This window comes from Anopheles coluzzii, chromosome 2, assembly GCF_943734685.1.
Source record: "Anopheles coluzzii chromosome 2, AcolN3, whole genome shotgun sequence".
NCBI lineage: Eukaryota > Metazoa > Arthropoda > Insecta > Diptera > Culicidae > Anopheles > Anopheles coluzzii.
In genome coordinates this window covers 124,265,841-124,285,523 of record NC_064670.1, presented here as the reverse complement: position 1 = coordinate 124,285,523, position 19,683 = coordinate 124,265,841, and the positions used below count along the sequence as shown (strand labels likewise).

Below are 19,683 nucleotides of genomic sequence, written 5' to 3'. Positions count from 1 at the left end.
TCGCAATGCAATGCAGATAATGAGATACAACTACAAGGGGAAAAGGGGGTCGGTCGACCGCGTTGTGTGCCGAGTGTGCAAAAATCGCACCCAAAAGCCTCTCCCGTCGAACGAAGGGGAAGGGTTGGGGGGCCCAGAACCACCATCAAAAGGAATTGGGGTGGAAAATTTTGCATACATGATAGTAGTAGAATGACGACGATAATAATGAACGACCGCTTGCTATACTAAAATCAACACACATCTGGCGTGCGCGTGGGGGGGGGGGGGGGGGGGTGAGTTTGGTGAACCAATGCCAAACACAATGCGTGTGAAACTCGTCAGCTGGTTGGGGGTTGCGTTGGTTTTGCACTTTTCTAAGGAAGCTGTGTCAAACCTTGGTGTAGAAATTCCAAAAACGCGTGCCAGGAGGGCGAGGAAGGAGCAAAGGCGTGTGTTAGTTTTACGGTTTTCGCCTGCGGATTTTTCCAACAGGTTTGTGTGTGTGTGTGTGGTAAGGGATGTGGGTGGCAGTTTCCAAACACCCGATCAATCTCGCGTGTATTGATTTGGTGTATAATTAAAAGGGAGTGCGGGCGAGAGTGGAGCATTTCAAAAACCTCCCACTTCATTACGTGCTGGAATTTCATCCCCCTCCCTCCCATAAGTGTACTTTTAGGTTAGTGCAAAATTCTAAGTTACATGCGACTCCCACTGCTCCCCCTCCTCACCAGAGTCTTGCGCACGAGAAATCATAAATCAGGGCCAAAAATTTAAACATTTGCGCAATTAACGAACCGATTTCCAAAAAACGACATGCGGAAAGGTCGCGTGCTGGCGTCTGAAAAGCGTCAAAACAGCAGCCCCCCAATAACCTCCTCCACCCTTCAATCACGCACACACACACACACTTTATCGGCATTGGTACGTTTGATTGCCTTTGGGCGTTTTCGGGTTAAATCGTTTGCTTCTTTGGCGCGCTCGCGGCGTTCGGCCAAATATAAATAAAATATTCCACACAGACACACACACACACACACACCGGAAAACGGGCAGCTTTTGCGGGGAAAGAGAGGGGTGGGGGGGGGGGGGGGAATCGCGTCGTCGTTACGCAAAAAGTCAACGGGCACACAGACACACCGGGGCGTGACATTCGCACGGCGGGACATTACCGGAGTTGGGCCTACGGACCGCCGACTCCTTCCATCCGGTTTTCGTTGGTAAACCTTTTTTTTGTGTTGTGTTTTGTTTTTGCTTTTGAGAGTGTTGAGAGCGATGATGTCATCGATTAAATTGCGCCTCACACGACAAACGCGACAAACGCGCCCGAAGAAGATGAGAAGAGTAGTGCGTTGTGTGGCGGTGGGAGTGAAATCGCAAAGCGCACTGAAAACTACCAGCGATGGTTGCCATTTTAATACAAAATGGTGGAGTTCTGCCCCAGAGAAGAGACAGGGCAGGAAATGGTGACTGCCGGAACCACAATCTTATCGATCGCGGCGAGAAGAGGACAAACCTCGGTTTAAGATCGAAATCATCACTATCTTTTCCAGAAGTACTTGAGAAGTGTGTAAATCAAAGACACGAGATGGGGCAAAAGCCACGTATTCGTATTTCCGCGACGCACAACACGCCTTATCACAACCAACGGGCGAAAGGCAATTAAGGGAAATGCTGCACTGCGAATGATGCACTTGAACAGTGTGTGAGAAAGAGAGAGGGGGGCCGCCGCCGCCACGGGGCTGGCCCCATCAATTAAGGCCGGCCCGGGTCTGGTTTGCGCTGGTTTGAACAACGCATCAACAATCACGACTGACTGACTGGCTCTTCAGCTGATTGCCCTCCTTTAGACGTGCTTTTTTCTTTATTCCTCTCGTCACAAGTTGCCCACCGAGTCGTCTGTGCTTTGAACATCAAACTTTAACGCTCACAAAAGTTTCCTTAAATCACACGCACTTATCTATTAACAACACAAACACACACACGAAACACACAACAAGAACTGCACCGCCTCAAAACGAACGCTTAATTCCAAGACTTCCACGCGTATACTAAACGCGCTTTTTCGATACTTGCTACCGCCTCCAGCCACACTCTCGTGCCACACACACCTTAACTTAACGGGGTTGGTGGTGGTGGTGGTGGATGGGGTAGCGGCACGCGCGATCGCTGCATTTGGAAAAAGCACACCCATACACAGTCCCCGCTGCTGCTGCTGCTTGTGATGGTGGTAGTGGTGTGCGTGTGTTGTTGTGGTGCTTTGTTTTGGAACGCGAGATCGCGAGTGGCCGCCACACACTCAAACACGCATCGTTCGATTTCCAACCCCTTCCTTTTGTTGTTTCTAAAGCCCCTTCCCTTCCCCTTCTCTTTAAACATTCTATCCCTGCTCTCTCCCCCCTAACGCGGTGCACTCAATTAGTCATACCCACAACGCTGGAGCGGGGGCTGAGGAGTTGTGACCTATTCCGAACAAACGAGTGTGATGTCACGTTGGTGTGTTGTTGTCATCATTGAGTTATTTTAGATTCCGGTCCACTCGTTCCTGTGTGTGTGTGTGAGTGTTTGTCACGAGTTAAATAAATGAATCAGTTACACATTTGGGTGTGTTTGGGTTTTTGTCGCCTACCTACCCCCCGTTTTCGTAAAATAAGCCCCTTTTGTAGCGCGAAATGTTAATCAATTCGCGCACTAACCTGGTTGCATTAATGATGCATCTTTGCCCAACCGTAAACAAACGCTTTGTAACAAAGAACAGAGGGAGTAGTGTGGGGTTAAAGAGGGCCAAAAGGTTCAAGGGGACTACTGTAAGCAAGCAAGAGAAATCATTCGCACCACAAGAACACGATGAAAATGGTTAACGCATTCAAATTAACGTCCAGATGGTAATAGAAGATGGCGGCCGGCAAGACTTGAACCGATCACCGCAAAGCCGTGGCATTCCAGCCAGTATACCTACAACGGGCATGACATCACGTGCGACAGATCACAGCCCAACAGTCCCACACACCCAGGTCCACGTGCACGCGGCAATACGCACCGCACCACCCCGACACTTGCGCGCATGTGCGAGCGAGCAGCAGCTGATCGTACGATGCCCGGCCCGCACGCGTTGCTGAAGTGGAGATCATGTCCATCCGCTCTCCCTCTGTACGGCGTTGTGTAGAGTACTCCGAGCGCGTAAGAAGAAGGAAAAAAGCACCCCGAAGGTGAACTCATGAACTGTTATTTTTAATTCTCAATGCCACCGTCATCACCAACCACACGCACCATCATCATCACCGCCGACTGTTGGTTTGGATGACAAAATTCGGCAGTAAAAGCAGAAGAAACAAAACCAAAACAAGAAAGAGAGTATCGTACGATTGCGCGCGATCGACGATTTTCCTCTCGGGCGCATCTGCATCTTGTGGACATTCATATCCTCCCCCCAGAGGCTGCTGCCTCCGCAAGCCACGTGAATGTAACGTGGTTCCTCGATGGCACTCTCGTACGGTGGTGTGCTGATGAGAAGGAAATAATGCTAATGAAGCTGCCGGCCTGGTGAGCATGATGATGATGATGAGGATCGTGTGTTGGTGGTGGATGATGGTGACGATGTTGTTACTTTCGGTGATGTAATTCGATCGCACTGTAACGTAAGGCTACAATAGATTGAGCGAATCATCTCATTGCTTGTGGCAGCTTGCGGACGGTCAATATGACTCAATTATTGTACGAAATGAACTAATTAAACTCAAGTGAATCAGTGAAAATACAGTGGCTATTGCAGACAATTGATTATTCATCCGAATTGTTGCAATACAGGGTTTTTCTGGGAACTCGTAGTTGTGGGACACTTTCTTGACTCTATCTTGTGGGAAGTGAACTTCATATGGTGAAAATTGGACTCTGGCACCCTTTTTGGGCAAGCGCCTTAGAAATTCCTATTAGATTTGTCCAACAAGCGTACTATAGAGTCCAATTCCCATTACATTAGGTTCATTTCACATTGGAAAGAGTCAATAAAGTGTCCCACAGCAATGAGAACTCCTGGAAAACCCTGTAAGATCAACACAACCATTCCGACTGTACACGGCTTGTTTGTAGAATGGAGGAGAGTCTTCAAAGTGAATGAACTATTTGTCACAATTCTAGTTAGAATTTTACATCGTGCTAGAAGTACTCCAACACTCGAACTCCAAAATACCCTTGCACTGCGCCAGTTGTGAGACACGCCCGAGGGGTCATTTACCAACCTTTTTATTCAGTCGTCGGTACGTCAGTAATAAGACTTAAAACAGCTCCCCTTCTCCCCAGTGGGAGAACATTTAGCCCTTCTTCGTCTTTACAACACAACGCAGTAAAGCGCCAAATGCCCGCTCTTCACACTTTTACACACACTACCGCGGACGGACACACGGAGGACTTTTGTAACTTTATTGCTCAAACAGCGCCTGCACACGATGGCCATTTTTATGCTGCCAAACTTCGCCACTGCAAGAAGTATCCCGCGACTCGACAGTTTCGACAACTGCACAATAACCTTGTCACAATTTGCCCGTAATGGTTACACAGTGCACTAATACACTCACACTCTATTGGGCCGTCTCTCTCCCTTTTCCGTTTTACTACCTGTGGCTTCAACTCTATTGGACGCCTCAACGCCGCCACCACCGCCGACTGTGATGGATTTAGTGTTGAAAGTGTTTTTGCTCCTTCTCAACCCAAAGTCGATGGTGGGGAATGGAGTACAAACAGAGGGCGGAGGGGGGTCGAACGGGTTCGTGTTACTTTAAAATCAATGTTGGCCCACATTTGGGCGTTTTTTTGCAGCAGCAACAAAATCCAACCGGCTATGACATAAGCGCCACGCAACGGGACGGGTCGCGTGTTTTCGGTGCTAAAGGGGCAATTCAATGTCGGGAAAAATCGAAAGTAGTTTTCGTTCGGGTCTGCCAGGGCTGCAAAGGTCACTGAGGTATGCGCCGTGCCCATGGAAGGGGGTGGAAAGAAATTAAAAATTCCCAAGCCGCGGGGGTCGGAGAAAGTGTGTTTCCCTCGTGAAAGCGCGCGCTTTTCTTTAATGATGTGTCTGGCAAGGGCGAATAGTTTAATCAGCAGGCAGCTACACCACGGTCAGGACGACTCCGGGGCCTTTCTGATTCGTTCTATTGTTGCGCAGTTGTATTTCTAAACACGTTAGAAAAATGGAACAAAACTCTCTCCCGAACAAACAAAACCGACGCGTTTGTCACCGTTTTGGAGTTAATTGTAAGTTTTCCCTCCCCCTTTCGTTACAATGTCGCTGTGCACGTGTGTGTAAGATAATAGTAATCGTTGAATAGTAATTCCCCTGTCAGGACCAGCAGCACAGAGCACGGAGAGCATTTTGTTTGAAGCTTTCGCTGATCCGATGCGCATCGTCATGGTTCGCGTGACGCCGGGGAAAAAGGAAGAAGTCATCCCCCACACCGACATCGTGGGTCGTCGTCTCAGTGGGAATATTCAAAAATGAAATCGAAAGCATCAGTAGTTTCAAACTGAATAGGGAGGAGGGATGGGGGGGGGGGGCATGCCTTGCGATCCTTCTTCCACCTTCATCTTCACTCATCAACAAAAGACGACGGCGGCAACACACACACAGACACAAAAAAGGGTCGTCTCAACAGAGAGCACTCGCGGGTGGACGCATTGCAGTGGCGGATTTGCCAGATGACTTTTCTTTTGTCGTGGCACAAAAGCGTCCTTCCTCCCTCGCGACCTTCACCCCAGCGGGGCGTGACAGCGAGCAAAGCAGAGAACACAAGTTGCAGAACGATAAAGCGACGAGAATCGCTTGTCATTCGTCTTGGGACGATGAAAAGGACTCGCGCCGCTCCCTTAAGAGGCTTATAACTGGTGCTGTTGCTGCAAAAGAAACTACTCCCGACGACTGCCGACTACATTGGTGCAGTGTAAGTTCCAGTGATTCCCCACTCGTCGGGGGATTAGCGTGATGCATAAATTATTCGATTAGAGCTATACACTCGGGCCCGGCTGCTCCGCCGCTTTCGTGAGAGGTAACCGCGCGTCGTAGGTGGATCTCAGCAGTGGCCGTGGAAGGTCATATTTATCAACTACACGTCCCAAACCCGGGCTCGGGAGATTGTTTGGGAGGAGTGCGAATACGATCACTAACATCGTGCTGCTTCGGCAGAGTACACACCACCAAGCACCAATCGGAGCAACTTTTGACAGCGCCCCATTTGTAATAGGACCCGGCGGGATGGGGGGATTTTCAGGTTGATTAGAGAGCACAAAGAGGGTACAACACTCCTCCTCCTTCTCTACTCTGCCTCGTGCGCAGCACAACCGTATGTTTTAAGGGTGATTTTTCGCTTATCACGATCACACACACACATACACATACACACCAATTTTGCAAGGTCATTGACTGGCCCAACCACGATAGGGAGAGAGAGAGAGAGAAAAAATGCCCACAACGAAATGCAAACGACGCAAACAGCATGATAAACTTATCAACCGTTGATTAATTTATGACAGTTGATAAACTTGTCGCTAATAATAAATGTGAACCCATTTTTCTCCCAAAATGCTTTTGCCGCCCTTTTTTCTGCTTACTCGTTTTAGTAGCGAGTTCCCCCGGGTGTCGGGTGCAAAGCCATTTATCTTGAAGTTGAAAAAAAACCTTGCGTCGTTGCAATGATTAGATATTGAAAGACAAATTTGCCACCTCTGAGGGGTTGTGTGAGAGGTTTGCGTGTTTTTTTGTTGAAGTACCCTCACTATGTGTACCTCTGTGTGTGTGTGTGTGTGTGTGTGTGTGTGTGTGTGTGTGTGTGCGGAGGTTTTTAGCAAATTTGTGATAATTTTTTCAGATGGATGGGGAAAAAGAAAAAGGTGTGAAAATGCACGAAACCCATCCTGGGTCTTCGCACGTGTTTTTCTGTTTTCAGCTTGAACTGCTGTTAATAATGCTCCAAATAGGCGCTTCACAATGCATTGTATTATTGTATGAATTGTTTAAATTAATTGCCGAGCTTTTGAAATGCTTTTTGCATAACGAAGAAGAACGAAATCATTAAATTGGTAATTAAAAATTAAATTTGCGTTATTTGTTTTTCCCCCAGTGGCGAAGAAGCTTGTAATTGTGTGATAATTTGCTCGATGTTTACGGAACAGAAGTTTGAACAGAAGATTTATCGATATAAACAGAGACAGAAATAAACAACTTTATGAACCATTAGACAGAGCAAGCTATGAGTTAACGATGTGTCGAAATGTTCTCCTCCCCCAGCTTACTTTGGCACATTTTTTGAATGAAAACCGATCTCGACCGCCGCCATAACGACCAGCGCCGGAATTTCCTCTGACAGTGTTGTGTCTCGGGAGCATCTCGTGCCACTACTACTGCTGCTGCTCGCGATGCTGGAAAATTGAGGGAAAAATCGATGCCGGTCAAGTAAAGCCAGCAACACCCTAAAGATAGCTCCAATCGGAAAAGCGGAGATGATTGTGTGTCGCTGTGCTGTGGTGTGTTGATGCAAGTCCCCTTGCGCGTCCCACCGAAAAGGCGAGAGAGCAAAGTGAAAATGACGCCCCACCATCGGGCGAAAAAGCACCACTGAGACACACACATACACACACACACAGCAGGATGAGAAAAACAACGGAAGCAAAGAAAGCAACACACAAAAAAAAAGATATCCGAAATCGTTTTCCCGTCGCTTTTTCGTCGACATCTTGCGCTGGGGTGGTGCACCATAGTGTACACAGAGCGGTCACACACCGAGAGCTGCGGCGGTTAATTATTTCAACTCAAATCACTGCACAAACACACTCGCATCTCTGCATCGTATTTAGAACAGGAAAGGAAACAGAAGGTAGATGCCCATCGATTTGCTTGTTTCTTATGGGCAGAAAGAAAAAGGGACACTTACCAAATCAACCGACAGGCCGCACATGTCGGCAAGCCAGGTGAACACGCGGCTTCCATCGTAGTAGGCGTTCGCCCCGATGATGGTGGCTATTTGTTGCATCTTGTTGATGTTGTGCTGCCTCGCCGTTTGTGGGGTGGGCGCGGTGGTGGTGGATGGGGGTAGAACGCTCGCCGCCGTCAGCGAGTCTGCGAGTCTTCGGGCCCGGCGGTCTCAAACCCACGGCACGACTGCCCTCTTCACTGGCCGACTGTTTACTGCCTGCTGGGAAGGGCACACGATATAAGCGATTCAAGCTGGACAATGGGACACGGTAGCTATGAAGGGGTGGAAGATACGATAATGCACAATCCCCCCTCCCCCCAACGTCTCGACACTCACTCACACACTATCGCGCAAACATACACATACACACACGCTCGAAACCGGCTCTGGGCGAGATCGGATGATTTCCGATGACAAGCGCGAAACGGGCACCTGCCCTGGCCGCCCTTCTATTCTTACTACCGCTCGCTCGCTCACACACGCCTTTGTCTACTAATCCCGCCTGAGCGACGGGTGGGGTGGGTGCGCGGGTGCTCTATTTATCTAGCTCCGTTCCGTTCGCTCCCACGCGCGCAACCAGTGCGGTGCCAGGTATGGGGTAAATGGCCCCGCGTGCTCACTGACACAACGCTGGGCTCGCGAGGACACAACAATGGAACGAAGCCAGCGCCTGCTGCGAACAACAGGAAATGCACGCTCGCACTCACACACACTCACGCACACACCTGTGCGTCGCAATTCGCAAGGACGGTGCGAAAGGATCTCTTCTCCAGCTTTTACAGCAAAATCTGCTCTTTTTTATGTAATGCAACACAACAAATCAACAACACACACTCCCGCGTTTCGCACACACTCGCACACAGTAAGCCACACACACCTGCTGCTTTTGCCGACTTTTCTCTCGCGAATGGAAGAATGATTTGCCTTTGGCGGTGAGGGCTTTGAACTAGGCATGGGACAATTGTGCGAGACCTATGCCGCACACTCAGTTCATTATAGTGTGCGGTTGATCGCCGCACGCGAAAAAGTGAACGGGTAGGTCTTCCGCACGCATACAGAACTAACTGAAATGTGCTCTGAACAAGATGCAAGATAACTGTCGGTGTCATAGACTGAACGAAAAAAAAAACATTCGTTTTGGGTCGGCAGAATTTGTTTCACACAACGACACAAGAAGATCGATCGCACTTTGCGCGAGAAAGAATGCACATATTGCTAGCGTGGTAAGATTGATCAATCGCACACAGCCGCACAAAAAGAACTCTTGCCGCACACTGACCCCTAAGTGAGTGCTGAGTGAGAAAGAACACTCATAGCCGATGGGTCATTCGCACACAGCCGCACGCATGTTTGGTTGGGTCAGTCGCACACATACCGCACGCGTGTTCAGTTGGGTCAGTCGCACACTACCGCACAAAAAGAACTCTTGTCGCACACTGCCGCACGCGCGTTCTGTTAGTTCGGTCGCTCACTGCTGCACGCGTATTCAGTGGGGTCAGTCGCACACTACCGCACCAAAAGAACTCTTGCCGCACACTGCCGCACGCGCGTTCAGTTAGTTCAGTCGCACACTGCCGCACTCGTATTCAGTGGGGTCAGTCGCACACTACCGCACCAAAAGAACTCTTGTCGCACACTGCCGCACGCGCGTTCAGTTAGTTCAGTCGCACACTGCCGCACTCGTATTCAGTTGGGTCAGTCGCACACTACCGCACCAAAAGAACTCTTGTCGCACACTGCCGCACGCGCGTTCAGTTAGTTCAGTCGCACACTGCCGCACTCGTATTCAGTGGGGTCAGTCGCAGACTACCGCACCAAAAGAACTCTTGTCGCACACTGTCGCACGCGCGTTCAGTTAGTTCAGTCGCACAAAAAGAACTCGTTAAGCGCACAGCAACATAAAAGAGAAAGCTTGTAGATTTTACTCGTTTAGATCAGCTTTCGTTACAAATCAACTTAAGTATATACAGTCTGTACTCGAGCTACGTTTTCTAAGTTCTTGTGTGCAATTAGTATAATTGGCTCAAAGGATTCTCAAATGCAAGATAAATTACTGTTTTACCAAAAATTTGAGAGCCTCTTAAAAACCAGAAATTTTCAAATTTTCTGCATGAATTGTTATACATAAATGGTTTAATGTAAAAACCTAGTTACCTAGTTATGCATGAACCGCGTATCTCGGACTGACTGTATTTATAATTAAAAATGCAGCATTAAAAGCAAAATTTTCTGTTCTTGCATTAAAATCTCGATAAAATGAAACATGATATTTTTAAAAATGGTACTTAGCTCCAATTGAGCGACTGACCTACCGCACGCGTTCAGTTCATCATACTGAACGAACTACATCGCACGCGTTCACTGAAAAGAATCAAATTGCCCAAGCCTACTTTGAACCCTTCCTTCGCGGGGACGTCTTTCGACTCGATTGCACTGACCTGTCGTTCCCGATTCACCTACTATAGCCCTCGGTGCCCGTGGTTTTCACTCTACACCACCCCCACACACACACACAATAATAATAAAAAGCAAAATGAAAGAAAAAAACTACCCCGTAACGACCGTCGTCGTGTCTTGGTCGTCTCGGAGGGAAGCAGGAGGAGGAGAGTGGATCTGGTAAAATTTGGCCGTGACACATGCGCTTACTTCGAGATGCTGCGGCACACCGCTCTCTGTTGCCGTGCGCCCGTGTGAACACACGATTATGGAAGGCGACTGGGTTGTTGCACGGAATTGGGCCGGTTCGCTCGGCTGTGGGACAATCCCTCAGATTGGTGGGCTAAAAAGCGAGGATTAATTTTGCCGGACACCCACACACACACACAAGCGCGCGTTGTTACTGATTTTGTTCGCAATTCTTTACGTTTTCTTTTGCACCTTCGACCCGACCGACTATCGAAAATGGTTCATGATTCCGGTCACGACCGCTCGGAAGAGGCTAGGTTTGCAGGTTCACACCCGTCTCGCAGCGCTCACTGATGTTTGTGCTTTGGTGGTGGTGTTCGCTGCTGTTTCGTTCTGTGAATGTGTACCTGTGGCGAGGTTGGCTCATGGCAAGCGACAATGACAGATTAGCTCGAATAATAGGGTGGAAATGGATATATAAATGAAGAAAAGCTTTCGCTATGTGTAAAATGGCGAGAAAAATACAAAAAACTTACACATTCACTTTATTTCAAAGGATTTCTCATGAAAAGAGGGTTTAAAAGTACTTTTTCATTTTAGCAAAATTGTTCATTGTGAGTTGCCCGTTTGACATCACTGACGGCAGTTTGACATTTGCTGTTCGTCGACAATTTTGACAGCGGAAAATAATCGATGAAAAACAAAGTCCACAAAATTATTTAAAAATCACAATTTAACTACAATATCCTTAAGTAAGCTGTATTTGTAAACATTTCCTTAAACTACACGCACTTTTCCATTTATTAATTGTCCCCTTCCTCGTGCTCCCATCCCGCGCGCTTTCGAGTTTGGCTTGACAGCGCTCCAAGACCGAACGGTGTTTGTTTACGGTGTAATTTCACAATCTTCGTTTGTCTCCGGCTGGATACCGCACAGGACGCCAATGCAAAATGAGCGAGCCGAGCGACTCCTCCTCGAAGCAGGAACACCTTTCCGATTACCAGCGCCGGCGTATTGAGGAAAATCGTCAGAAGGCAATCAATCTGCGGCAGGCCCGCCTCCTAACCCACCCGTACAACAGCTCGGACCGCAAGCAGCCGACGGAAACGGCCGTTTCGGTGAACAATGTGATCAAAGTGTCCGGTACGAAGTACGTGGACAGTGGCGGCGGTTTCCTGATCGAACAGCGCACCAATCCGACCGAGGAAGAGGCGAACCAGCAGGAGGAACCGGTGCCGGAGTCGGACGCCGTGCCCGTCCCCATCGAGTACGATGAATGTCTGGAGTGTGGGGACCGGTTTGCTGATTCCTACCTGCTGACCACATTCGACTATTCCGTGTGCGATGCGTGCCGTGAGCCGGATGGGCAGCATTCGCTAATCACGCGCACCGAGGCTAAGCAGGAGTATCTGCTGAAGGATTGCGATCTCGACCGGCGCGAGCCCGTGCTGAAGTTTATCAGTCGCAAGAACCCGCACAATGTGCGGTGGGGCGAGATGAAGCTGTACCTTCACCTGCAGATTGAAAAGCGCGCGCTGGAGGTGTGGGGCAGCGAGGAAAAGCTGATGCGCGAGAAGGAGGAGCGTGAGGAGAAGCGCGAAGTGGCGAAGGTGAAAAAGTACAACAAACGGTTGAAGGAGCTGCGCATGGACGTGCGAAGCAGTCTGTACGACAAGACGGTTCAGGCGCACGTACATTCCTACGGCGATTCGGAGGTGTACAACGAGGCGGACGATACGTACACGCGCTCCTGCGAGACCTGCGGACATTCGGAGACGTACGAGAAAATGTAAAGGCTTTCCTTGCCGTTCTTCTTACTAGCATGCTAAGGCCAACACATTCTCTCTTTCTCTAGGCATTTACGCTGATTTTTGTATTATGTGTGTTTCTTTTTTGTATAATTATCATTAAAACAGATAATTTTAGCTCCAAAAGAGAGGAAGCTGAAGTTAACGGACTTGCTTGCTGTGTTTTATCTTTCCCTAAACTGTGTGTTACCGCTTTAAGCTACTCTAATTGCTGCTACGCGTCTTGGCCGCTTCCTCCTCTTCTTTCGTCTTTGGCGTGGCCGCCGGTTCCTCAGCGCTCGACGTCGGGAGGGGCTTACGATCTTTCAGCGCCTCACGCACAATGTCCGTCAGCTCCTGTGGCTCCGCGTAGCACACTTTTCCACCTGTAACGAGGACCCGAGGGAGGATGGTGATGCATTTTCGTTAGAACACGACCTCTGTCCGGAGTACGCTTAAAAAGAATCAAACAACGATTGTTAAGGGTGGTTGCTGTTGTTTGGTTGTTTATTGAGCTATGCTTGCTTTCCTTTTTTTTTCGTTTCGAATTCAAAACAACACTCTGTTCTTCTGTTGACCCTATTTCACCAATAACAAACGCATACTCCCTACACCACAGCACCACTTAACAATCGTTGCTTGCTTGGATGGTTGGAAGTTAGTTGAGGCTGTGTGTTGAACACGGCGCCTAGGCCTCATCGAACGGTTGCGTGACGTCCTTGTAGCCGCCGCGGGCTACCCGCTGCCGTTCGAGTGCTTCCAGCCGGTCGCGTTCGAACTGTGCGTTCGTCTGTTGGTGCGTGTAGTACACGAACCAACCCATCACGAGCAATGCGCCGAGCGCGTAGTAAAATCGAGAATCGAACCGCTCCTTTCGGTATTCGTGTGTGTCGGTCGGATCGTGCGGTTTGTACGTGTCGTAGCCTTCTTGATCGCGGGCCCCTTGCGTGTGCTTGTCGGAAACGTTCGATGAGGACCAGGTGGAGGATGAATTGGAGGAGGATGAGGTGGAAGAGGAGGAGGAGGAGGAGGAGGAGGAGGAGGAGGATGTGAAGGAGTCGCTGCTAGAGCTTGAGCCCGAAGAGGAGGACTTACCGTCGGTTTTAAACGTTACACCCATTATCTGTCCGGGTGTATCGTCCTCCAGTTCAGCGTAAGCCTGAAAAAAAGAACCGTCAATATTCAACCACATCTTCCAGGCTTCACAATCTCCTCCCTTACCTGTATAAGGGCTTTTTGCTTCGGTGTAAGCTTGGTTGGAATTTGAATCTTCAAATGTACATAATGGTTTCCGCTACCGTAACTATTCACCCGCTTCAGTCCCTTCCCGGTGAGCGTTATTCGCGTGTGCGACGAGGTACCGGGCGTAATTTGTATCGTCTGATCCTCGTACACGCCCTGCACGCGTATCGTGCCACCGAGTATTGCCTGTGAGAGGGAAATATTCGCGTCCGTGTGCACATCCGCACCGTCCCGGCGGAAATAGCGACTCTTTTCCACTCTGCCGAAAAGAACAAAGCGTTCCGCATTAAAGAATGAGAAAGAAAACCCCCATTCCCGTGAACATACCTAAACGTAATGAAAATCTCCTTGCTGCCCACATTCATCCGCACCGTCTGTCCATCCTCGATTCCGGCCGGCACCGGTACGGTGACGCGCTTTCGCTGCACTGTCTGACCCTTGCCTCCACACTCCAGGCACGGGTATTTGATGTACATCCGCGTACCCTGACAGTAGCGGCACGTCGAACGCATCACAAACGGCCCCGTCGAAATGGTTTCCATCCCAGTGCCATTGCAGTACTGACACTTGCCCGGCTTGGTGCCCGGTTCGCACCGCGATCCCGTACACTTCGGACACGTATCGACCACATTCACGTCGATGTCCTTATTGACGCCCCGGGCCGCCTGGGCAAAGGTAAGATTCATCATCACCTCCTGAGCCCCGCCGAACCCAAACTTGGAGTCGCTGTAATCGTCAAAACCCGTCTGAAAGCCCCCATCGCCGAAGATCTTGCGGAACAGCTCCTCCGGATCGATGGTCGAACGGAACTGCCAGTTCTGGGAGAATCCTTGCGGCCCGGCACCCGGCCCTGGTCCACCGCCCGCACGTCCCATCTGCTCGGACGTCTGCCCATACGTGTCGTACTCACGGCGCTTTGTTTCATCGCTCAGAACCTACGAGACGGGTAAAGAGATCGTGCGATTAACTTTGTTGTTGTTTTTCCTTAGTTTTTTGTTTCATTATGTAACATCGGTCCTGTTGCTAACCTCGTACGCTTCGGAAACTTCCTGAAATTTCTTCCCCGCGTTCGGATCGTCCTTGTTTGTGTCGGGGTGGTACTTTTTCGCCAGCTGATAGTACGCCTTCTTGATTTCCTTCGGCGACGCGTTTTTCGTCACACCGAGCGTGCTGTAATAGTCGCTTTTATGCAGAATGTTTGAAGTGTAGAACGACCGCGTGCTTTGCAGTGTGCTGCCTGGAAGGGGAAAGCGAACTCATTAGCTGCTGCACTTCCTGCCGATCCGATCCGATCGATCGAGCATGATGTAATCCGGGTGCAATCTTCCACCACTCACATCTGGAACTGGGGGACGGTCGCTGGAGACGGCTGGGGCCACTACCGCTGGCGGCGGCGGCGGTGGTGGAGGTGGTTGCCGGTGTGAACAAGTGTCGGCTGATCGGGCTTTGGTTCGTGATGATGCAATGGCACGCACCCACCGTCGCAACACCGGGAACGGCCACTCCGATCGGGGCAGATCGGCCCGGGAATCGGGCGTTCAGGAGGCCAAAGCTTTTCGGTGAGAAAATTTGCAGAATACCTCGCGAACCCATTTTCTCCCGGAAGGTCCGATGTTGGTCGGTGTGTTTTTGGGATTGCTGCAAATGAACTGTCAAATGGCGATTTGTTATTTTGACAGCACAAATGCCGAACCTTCACGAAGCTACCCGAAGCCGACTCCACGAAGGGGGGAATCGTTTTTGGAAATCGTGAATTATACGGTCTAAAAGGTATTAAGTTCCATATTATTCCATATTATTTCATATTATTAAGTTAAATAGTTTGTAATTCATTATAAAAAGCAAAGTGGGTTTATTATACAGGTGGGCTTATCCCGAACAAATTGACAGCCGTACTGTAGAAAAATGAAAACGAAAGAGCGTTTCTACATACACCGAGAATGCAGCTGAGAAAATAACTGACAGCATGCTTTGACAGCGACTGACAGTATTTTCGGTGAGAGAATTCTCCTCGGCACGCAAAGAACGATGGTGCTGAGAGAATTTGACATGTTAAGATTGTGTCATTTGACAATCGAGTGTTTACTTTTTACAGCTCCTTCATTTCAGTGAAAGCGTGCGTATTCCGACTGTATGGTTGATATTAATTTTGATAATTGCAATTATTTGTTTTTTCCAGTTCCAAAATCGATTCCACGCAACACTTTAAACGTAAATAACAAGAGCAATGGAGCAGAAACATAGTAAAATAAAGGTTTGTATAGTGAAAATGCCAACAAAAATTATAAAGCTGGTATTGATGCTAGCAGGCAGGAAGACGCTATAGGCTGTTGTCTAGTATAGAAATATAATTGGTATCCAAACATCATTCCTTACAAAGCGAACAATATCATTGGTGCTATGTGATATTTTATAATAACTTGGATCGATGGTATATTAGTTTTATACTACAACCGTAGCCGTTTACACTATTTATAATTCTCTTTTAGTAACAACAAAATATCAAAGGTCATCAATATCGATTTACGCAATCTCATAACAAACAAGAGTAAAAATTGGCAATACTTATTCGTTTTATTTTTATTTTCAGTCTGTAAAAATGACGGAAGACGCCACTCTTTTATTCATAGCTGAGGTCGAGCAATATCCTTCGATATGGAATGCAAAGTCGAAGTATTACAAAAATAAAGACATTCAGGATGATGCATGGCGCAAAATTTCGTCGTCATTTGACATTCCTGTTGATAAATTGAAATCGAAATGGATTTCTTTGAGAGGTTCATTTCGACATTACAACGGCTTAGTAACACAAAGCCGCATAACTGGCTCGGGTGCTGCGGATGTGTTAGAGCCCACGTGGCCTTATTTTAATGCTATGAAATTCGTTCTGGGCACCGTAGATGGTGGTAGTCGTCTAACTTCTGTAAGTGTTTACCTATTTTTTACAATTTATTTATTTATTTATTTATTTATATATCGACATACTAATTCATTCCACGACTTAACCTACAGTCGGATGCGAGTTAATCAGAATCGAAAGCGATTCCATGGGTTTAGCGAGTTTGGGTGGAATTATAGAGTAAGTGCTTGAAAACATTAGCGACTCTGACCCGTTGGTGCCGTAATTTCTGGTAGGGTCGCGCCAAGGTAGTTTCAGTCCAACCTCCGGTGCAGCAATTCCAATCTGGGTTTTGAAACTACCTTGGTCCGATCTGACCCGAACTCGCTGCACCAATGGATCGGATTCGTTTATGCTTTCAAGTATGTACTGAACCTGCTTGCACGTAACTGGTATATCCAAAGAACTCCAAATCATTTACCGATGACTTCGACCCGGTAAGTGCAGGTCGACCCGTACATTGCTAGTTTAGCGTCTCATTTGTTGCACAAAATAATCTCTAAGTTGGTCTCTAACTGCTGTCATGCCTTCAGTTGTTTGTGGTGGAATTCTGTTTAGCGGTACTGTTGACCATTGGTCATTGTCTCCGGGTGTTTGTGACATATACGAAGTATGCGCTCTAGCTCTTAAAAAATTATGGAGGTATACCGTGGCCAACACAACTCTATTGGCAACTTCAGGTTGCAACAACATTGTATTGCGTACTACTCTGAACCTTCCACTCCATATTCCAAACGTGGATTCCACTACTTGCCGATTTTGAGACAGTATTGTGTTGAACATTCGGTCAGCTGAACCATTGGGTGAATTGCGAGTGTTATAAGGCCTCATACAATAGGGTTTTAATGCAAACGCTTTATCTCCTAATAGCATGTACGGAGTTTTTATAGCATGATTGGGCGATAAGAAGCGCGGTTCGGGAATGTTCAGTTCATTTCTTTCTAATTTGTTGTATATTGACGATTGGCGAAGTACACCTCCGTCTGATATACGGCCTTTACAGCCGACGTCGACGAATAAAAAGTTATAGTTTGCATCAACTATAGCCAACATAACGATGCTGTGAAATTTCTTGTAATTAAAATAATCTGATTCGGAGTTCTTTGGAGCCTGGATGGCTATATGAGTCCCATCGATGGCACCAATCGCATTTACAAAGCCCCATTTTTCTTCAAACCCTTTTGATATGTTGAGCCATTCTTCAGTTGTTGAGGGAAGCTGTAAGTATAAGAAAAAACTAATATGTATTTTAAATGTTCTTTTTAGCTTGTCGAGCCACGGGAAGAAGTGCCAACTATGAACGACGGTAGTAATTTTATACAATTAGATGAAAACGCTTGGGAGGTGGAATACTTAGAAGATTCTTTTATGTCTCCTCAAATTGAAATGTCACAATCGACACCAGTTACCAGCTCCACGAAACGCCAACGAACATCACGAAAGAGGAAGAACGTGGACGATATTTGTGACGAAACAATGAATAATTTTTTAAAGTCTGTAACCAAAATCAATGAAAGAGTTGCTGAGCTATCCCAATCTGAAGACAGTGTTTACGTGGCGGGATTCCACGATAAACTGAAACAATTATCTCCTAGCACGAAACAAAAACTAAAATTAGAATTTGATACTCGACTGCTAGAGGAATTAAAAAAAAAATACAATAAAGATAATTCAGGCTGAAATTTTCAGTAATACAGGGGTTTTCGTAGTTGTGGGACACTTTTTAATTTCATTCTTATTTGCAGTGTACTTTATATGACAAGAATTGGACTCTATGGCTGTCACGTGGCATAGATAAGACAGAGAGAACATGCAATGCGGTTATGTTGGCCCCCGCAAAAATGTATATGTAAAGAAAGAAATTAAAGAATTAAAGAAAATGAGGTACATGAATTAACTAAGCTTTAATGTATGGTAACTATTTTTATCATATTAGTATAAGTAGTTTAAAAGAATATTACTACTGTATCTCATCATCATATTGCATCCAAAGTAAAATGGATCCAAAATGTATACCTACTAGTGGTGGGTCATACAATTCATTTCTCGACCCGACGAGGAGTCGGGTGCGAGCCAATCGGAATCGATTCCGACCCGTGGGTGCAGCGGGTGCGCTAGGTTGGAGTCGGAATCAAATACGACCCGCGGGTGCAACGACTCCGGTAGGTACAAGAAAGCATAAGCGACTCCGACCCGTTGGTGCAACGAGTTCGGGTCGGATCGCGTCAAGGTATGTTCAATCCGACCCGACCCGACCCGAACTCGCTGCACCAACCGGTTGGAGTCGTTTTTGCTTTCTTGCACCTACCGGAGTCGTTGCACCTACTTGTACCTTTCGGGTCGACTCGAACGACTCCGGGTCCCTTACGGATGGCTCCGCCCCGATAGGTTCGGGTCAACCCTCCCATCATTAATACCTACTAATAAAATTTATTCTGATTTATAAAATGTTCCATCAACCAGAGAGAGCTCAAAGAGGGGGTAAGGGTATCGGGGGCCCTAGGCGGAACGAATTGAGGCCTCCTGCATATGGTAAAATGGTAAATAGTAAAAGGAGAGCAAGGGGTAGGGTGGGTTACTGGCACTCAGCTTGGGAGATTTAACAGTCGACTTAAATAAAGAAAAGGGGGAGGAAGGGGGGGAGCAGCGTTGGGGACCAATGTCCATCCTTCCGGGGCCCAATGTCCATACTTCCGTAGCCCTTGTCCCTAGTACGCTGGCCACTTTTATATAAACTGCACACTACATACTAGCGAACTACGGGGCCCCTAAATCGGCGGGGCACCAGGCGAACGCCTAATCCGCTTACCGTTAGATCCGCCGCTGACTGGTATCATAGTTTTTAGTGTTAGCGTATCAGTCTTAAATGGCCAAAGGTCCAAAGGTCAAGATTCGTATTGAACAATCCAACAGCAATTTCTCAAAAAGTAATTATAACCCAGGATGGACTTTTACTTTTTACTTTCTCCTTGATCATCTGAAAGTCTTATAACGCTGTAATCACCAGAGGCGTTCGCGTTAATATCCGGGTGCAGCGTAACTAAGTTTCTCAATAGCATCCACCACCAGTTAACAATGCAGTTAAAAACAGCAACGTTATAATAACTTACTTTAACGTAATCACGAAGTGTCTTTACAATTTGATCACACACTTCAGGTACAATTTTCGAAATAGATGATATAGAAA

At 47.6% G+C, this 19,683-nt stretch overlaps 3 protein-coding genes across 10 annotated transcripts in view; 1 reads left to right on the top strand and 2 right to left on the bottom strand.

Annotated features, from left to right (window-relative positions):
• The window catches only part of LOC120961028 (lysophospholipid acyltransferase 6), a 30,732-nt gene extending 19,790 nt beyond the window's left edge, over window positions 1–10,942 (bottom strand). Inside the window, exons 1-2 of one of the 7 annotated variants that reach the window (XM_040384594.2) lie at window positions 10,590–10,942; window positions 7,902–8,162 (exon numbers count right to left, since the gene is read on the bottom strand). In XM_040384594.2, coding sequence (XP_040240528.2) covers window positions 7,902–8,000 — 99 coding nt within the window. In that variant the 5' untranslated portion in view covers window positions 8,001–8,162; window positions 10,590–10,942. Of the gene's footprint in view, window positions 1–1,935; window positions 2,054–7,901; window positions 8,163–10,494; window positions 10,513–10,589 lie in introns of those variants that run through there. The other 6 variants (XM_049607067.1, XM_049607069.1, XM_049607068.1 and 3 more) reach the window with 6 other exon arrangements.
• A 316-nt stretch (window positions 10,943–11,258) lies between these two features.
• Window positions 11,259–12,525, top strand: LOC120949527 (DNA repair protein complementing XP-A cells homolog). The gene has a single exon (XM_040366883.2). It carries the CDS (start codon window positions 11,519–11,521, stop codon window positions 12,359–12,361), a length of 843 nt encoding a protein of 280 aa, XP_040222817.2. The 5' UTR covers window positions 11,259–11,518; the 3' UTR covers window positions 12,362–12,525.
• On the bottom strand, window positions 12,408–15,264 carry LOC120949526 (protein tumorous imaginal discs, mitochondrial). Of its 2 annotated transcripts, XM_049607073.1 has the most exons (6): window positions 14,935–15,264; window positions 14,626–14,834; window positions 13,925–14,532; window positions 13,577–13,856; window positions 13,451–13,514; window positions 12,408–12,741 (listed from the first exon to the last, which is right to left on the bottom strand). In XM_049607073.1, the coding sequence occupies exons 1-6, from the start codon at window positions 15,188–15,190 to the stop codon at window positions 12,581–12,583; spliced, it is 1,578 nt and encodes a 525-aa protein (XP_049463030.1). In that variant the 5' UTR covers window positions 15,191–15,264; the 3' UTR covers window positions 12,408–12,580. The 2 variants fall into 2 exon arrangements, with proteins under 2 accessions (XP_049463030.1, XP_040222815.2); XM_040366881.2 differs by lacking the exon at window positions 12,408–12,741 and having other exon boundaries at window positions 12,832–13,514.
• Window positions 15,265–19,683: the final 4,419 nt, after the last annotated feature.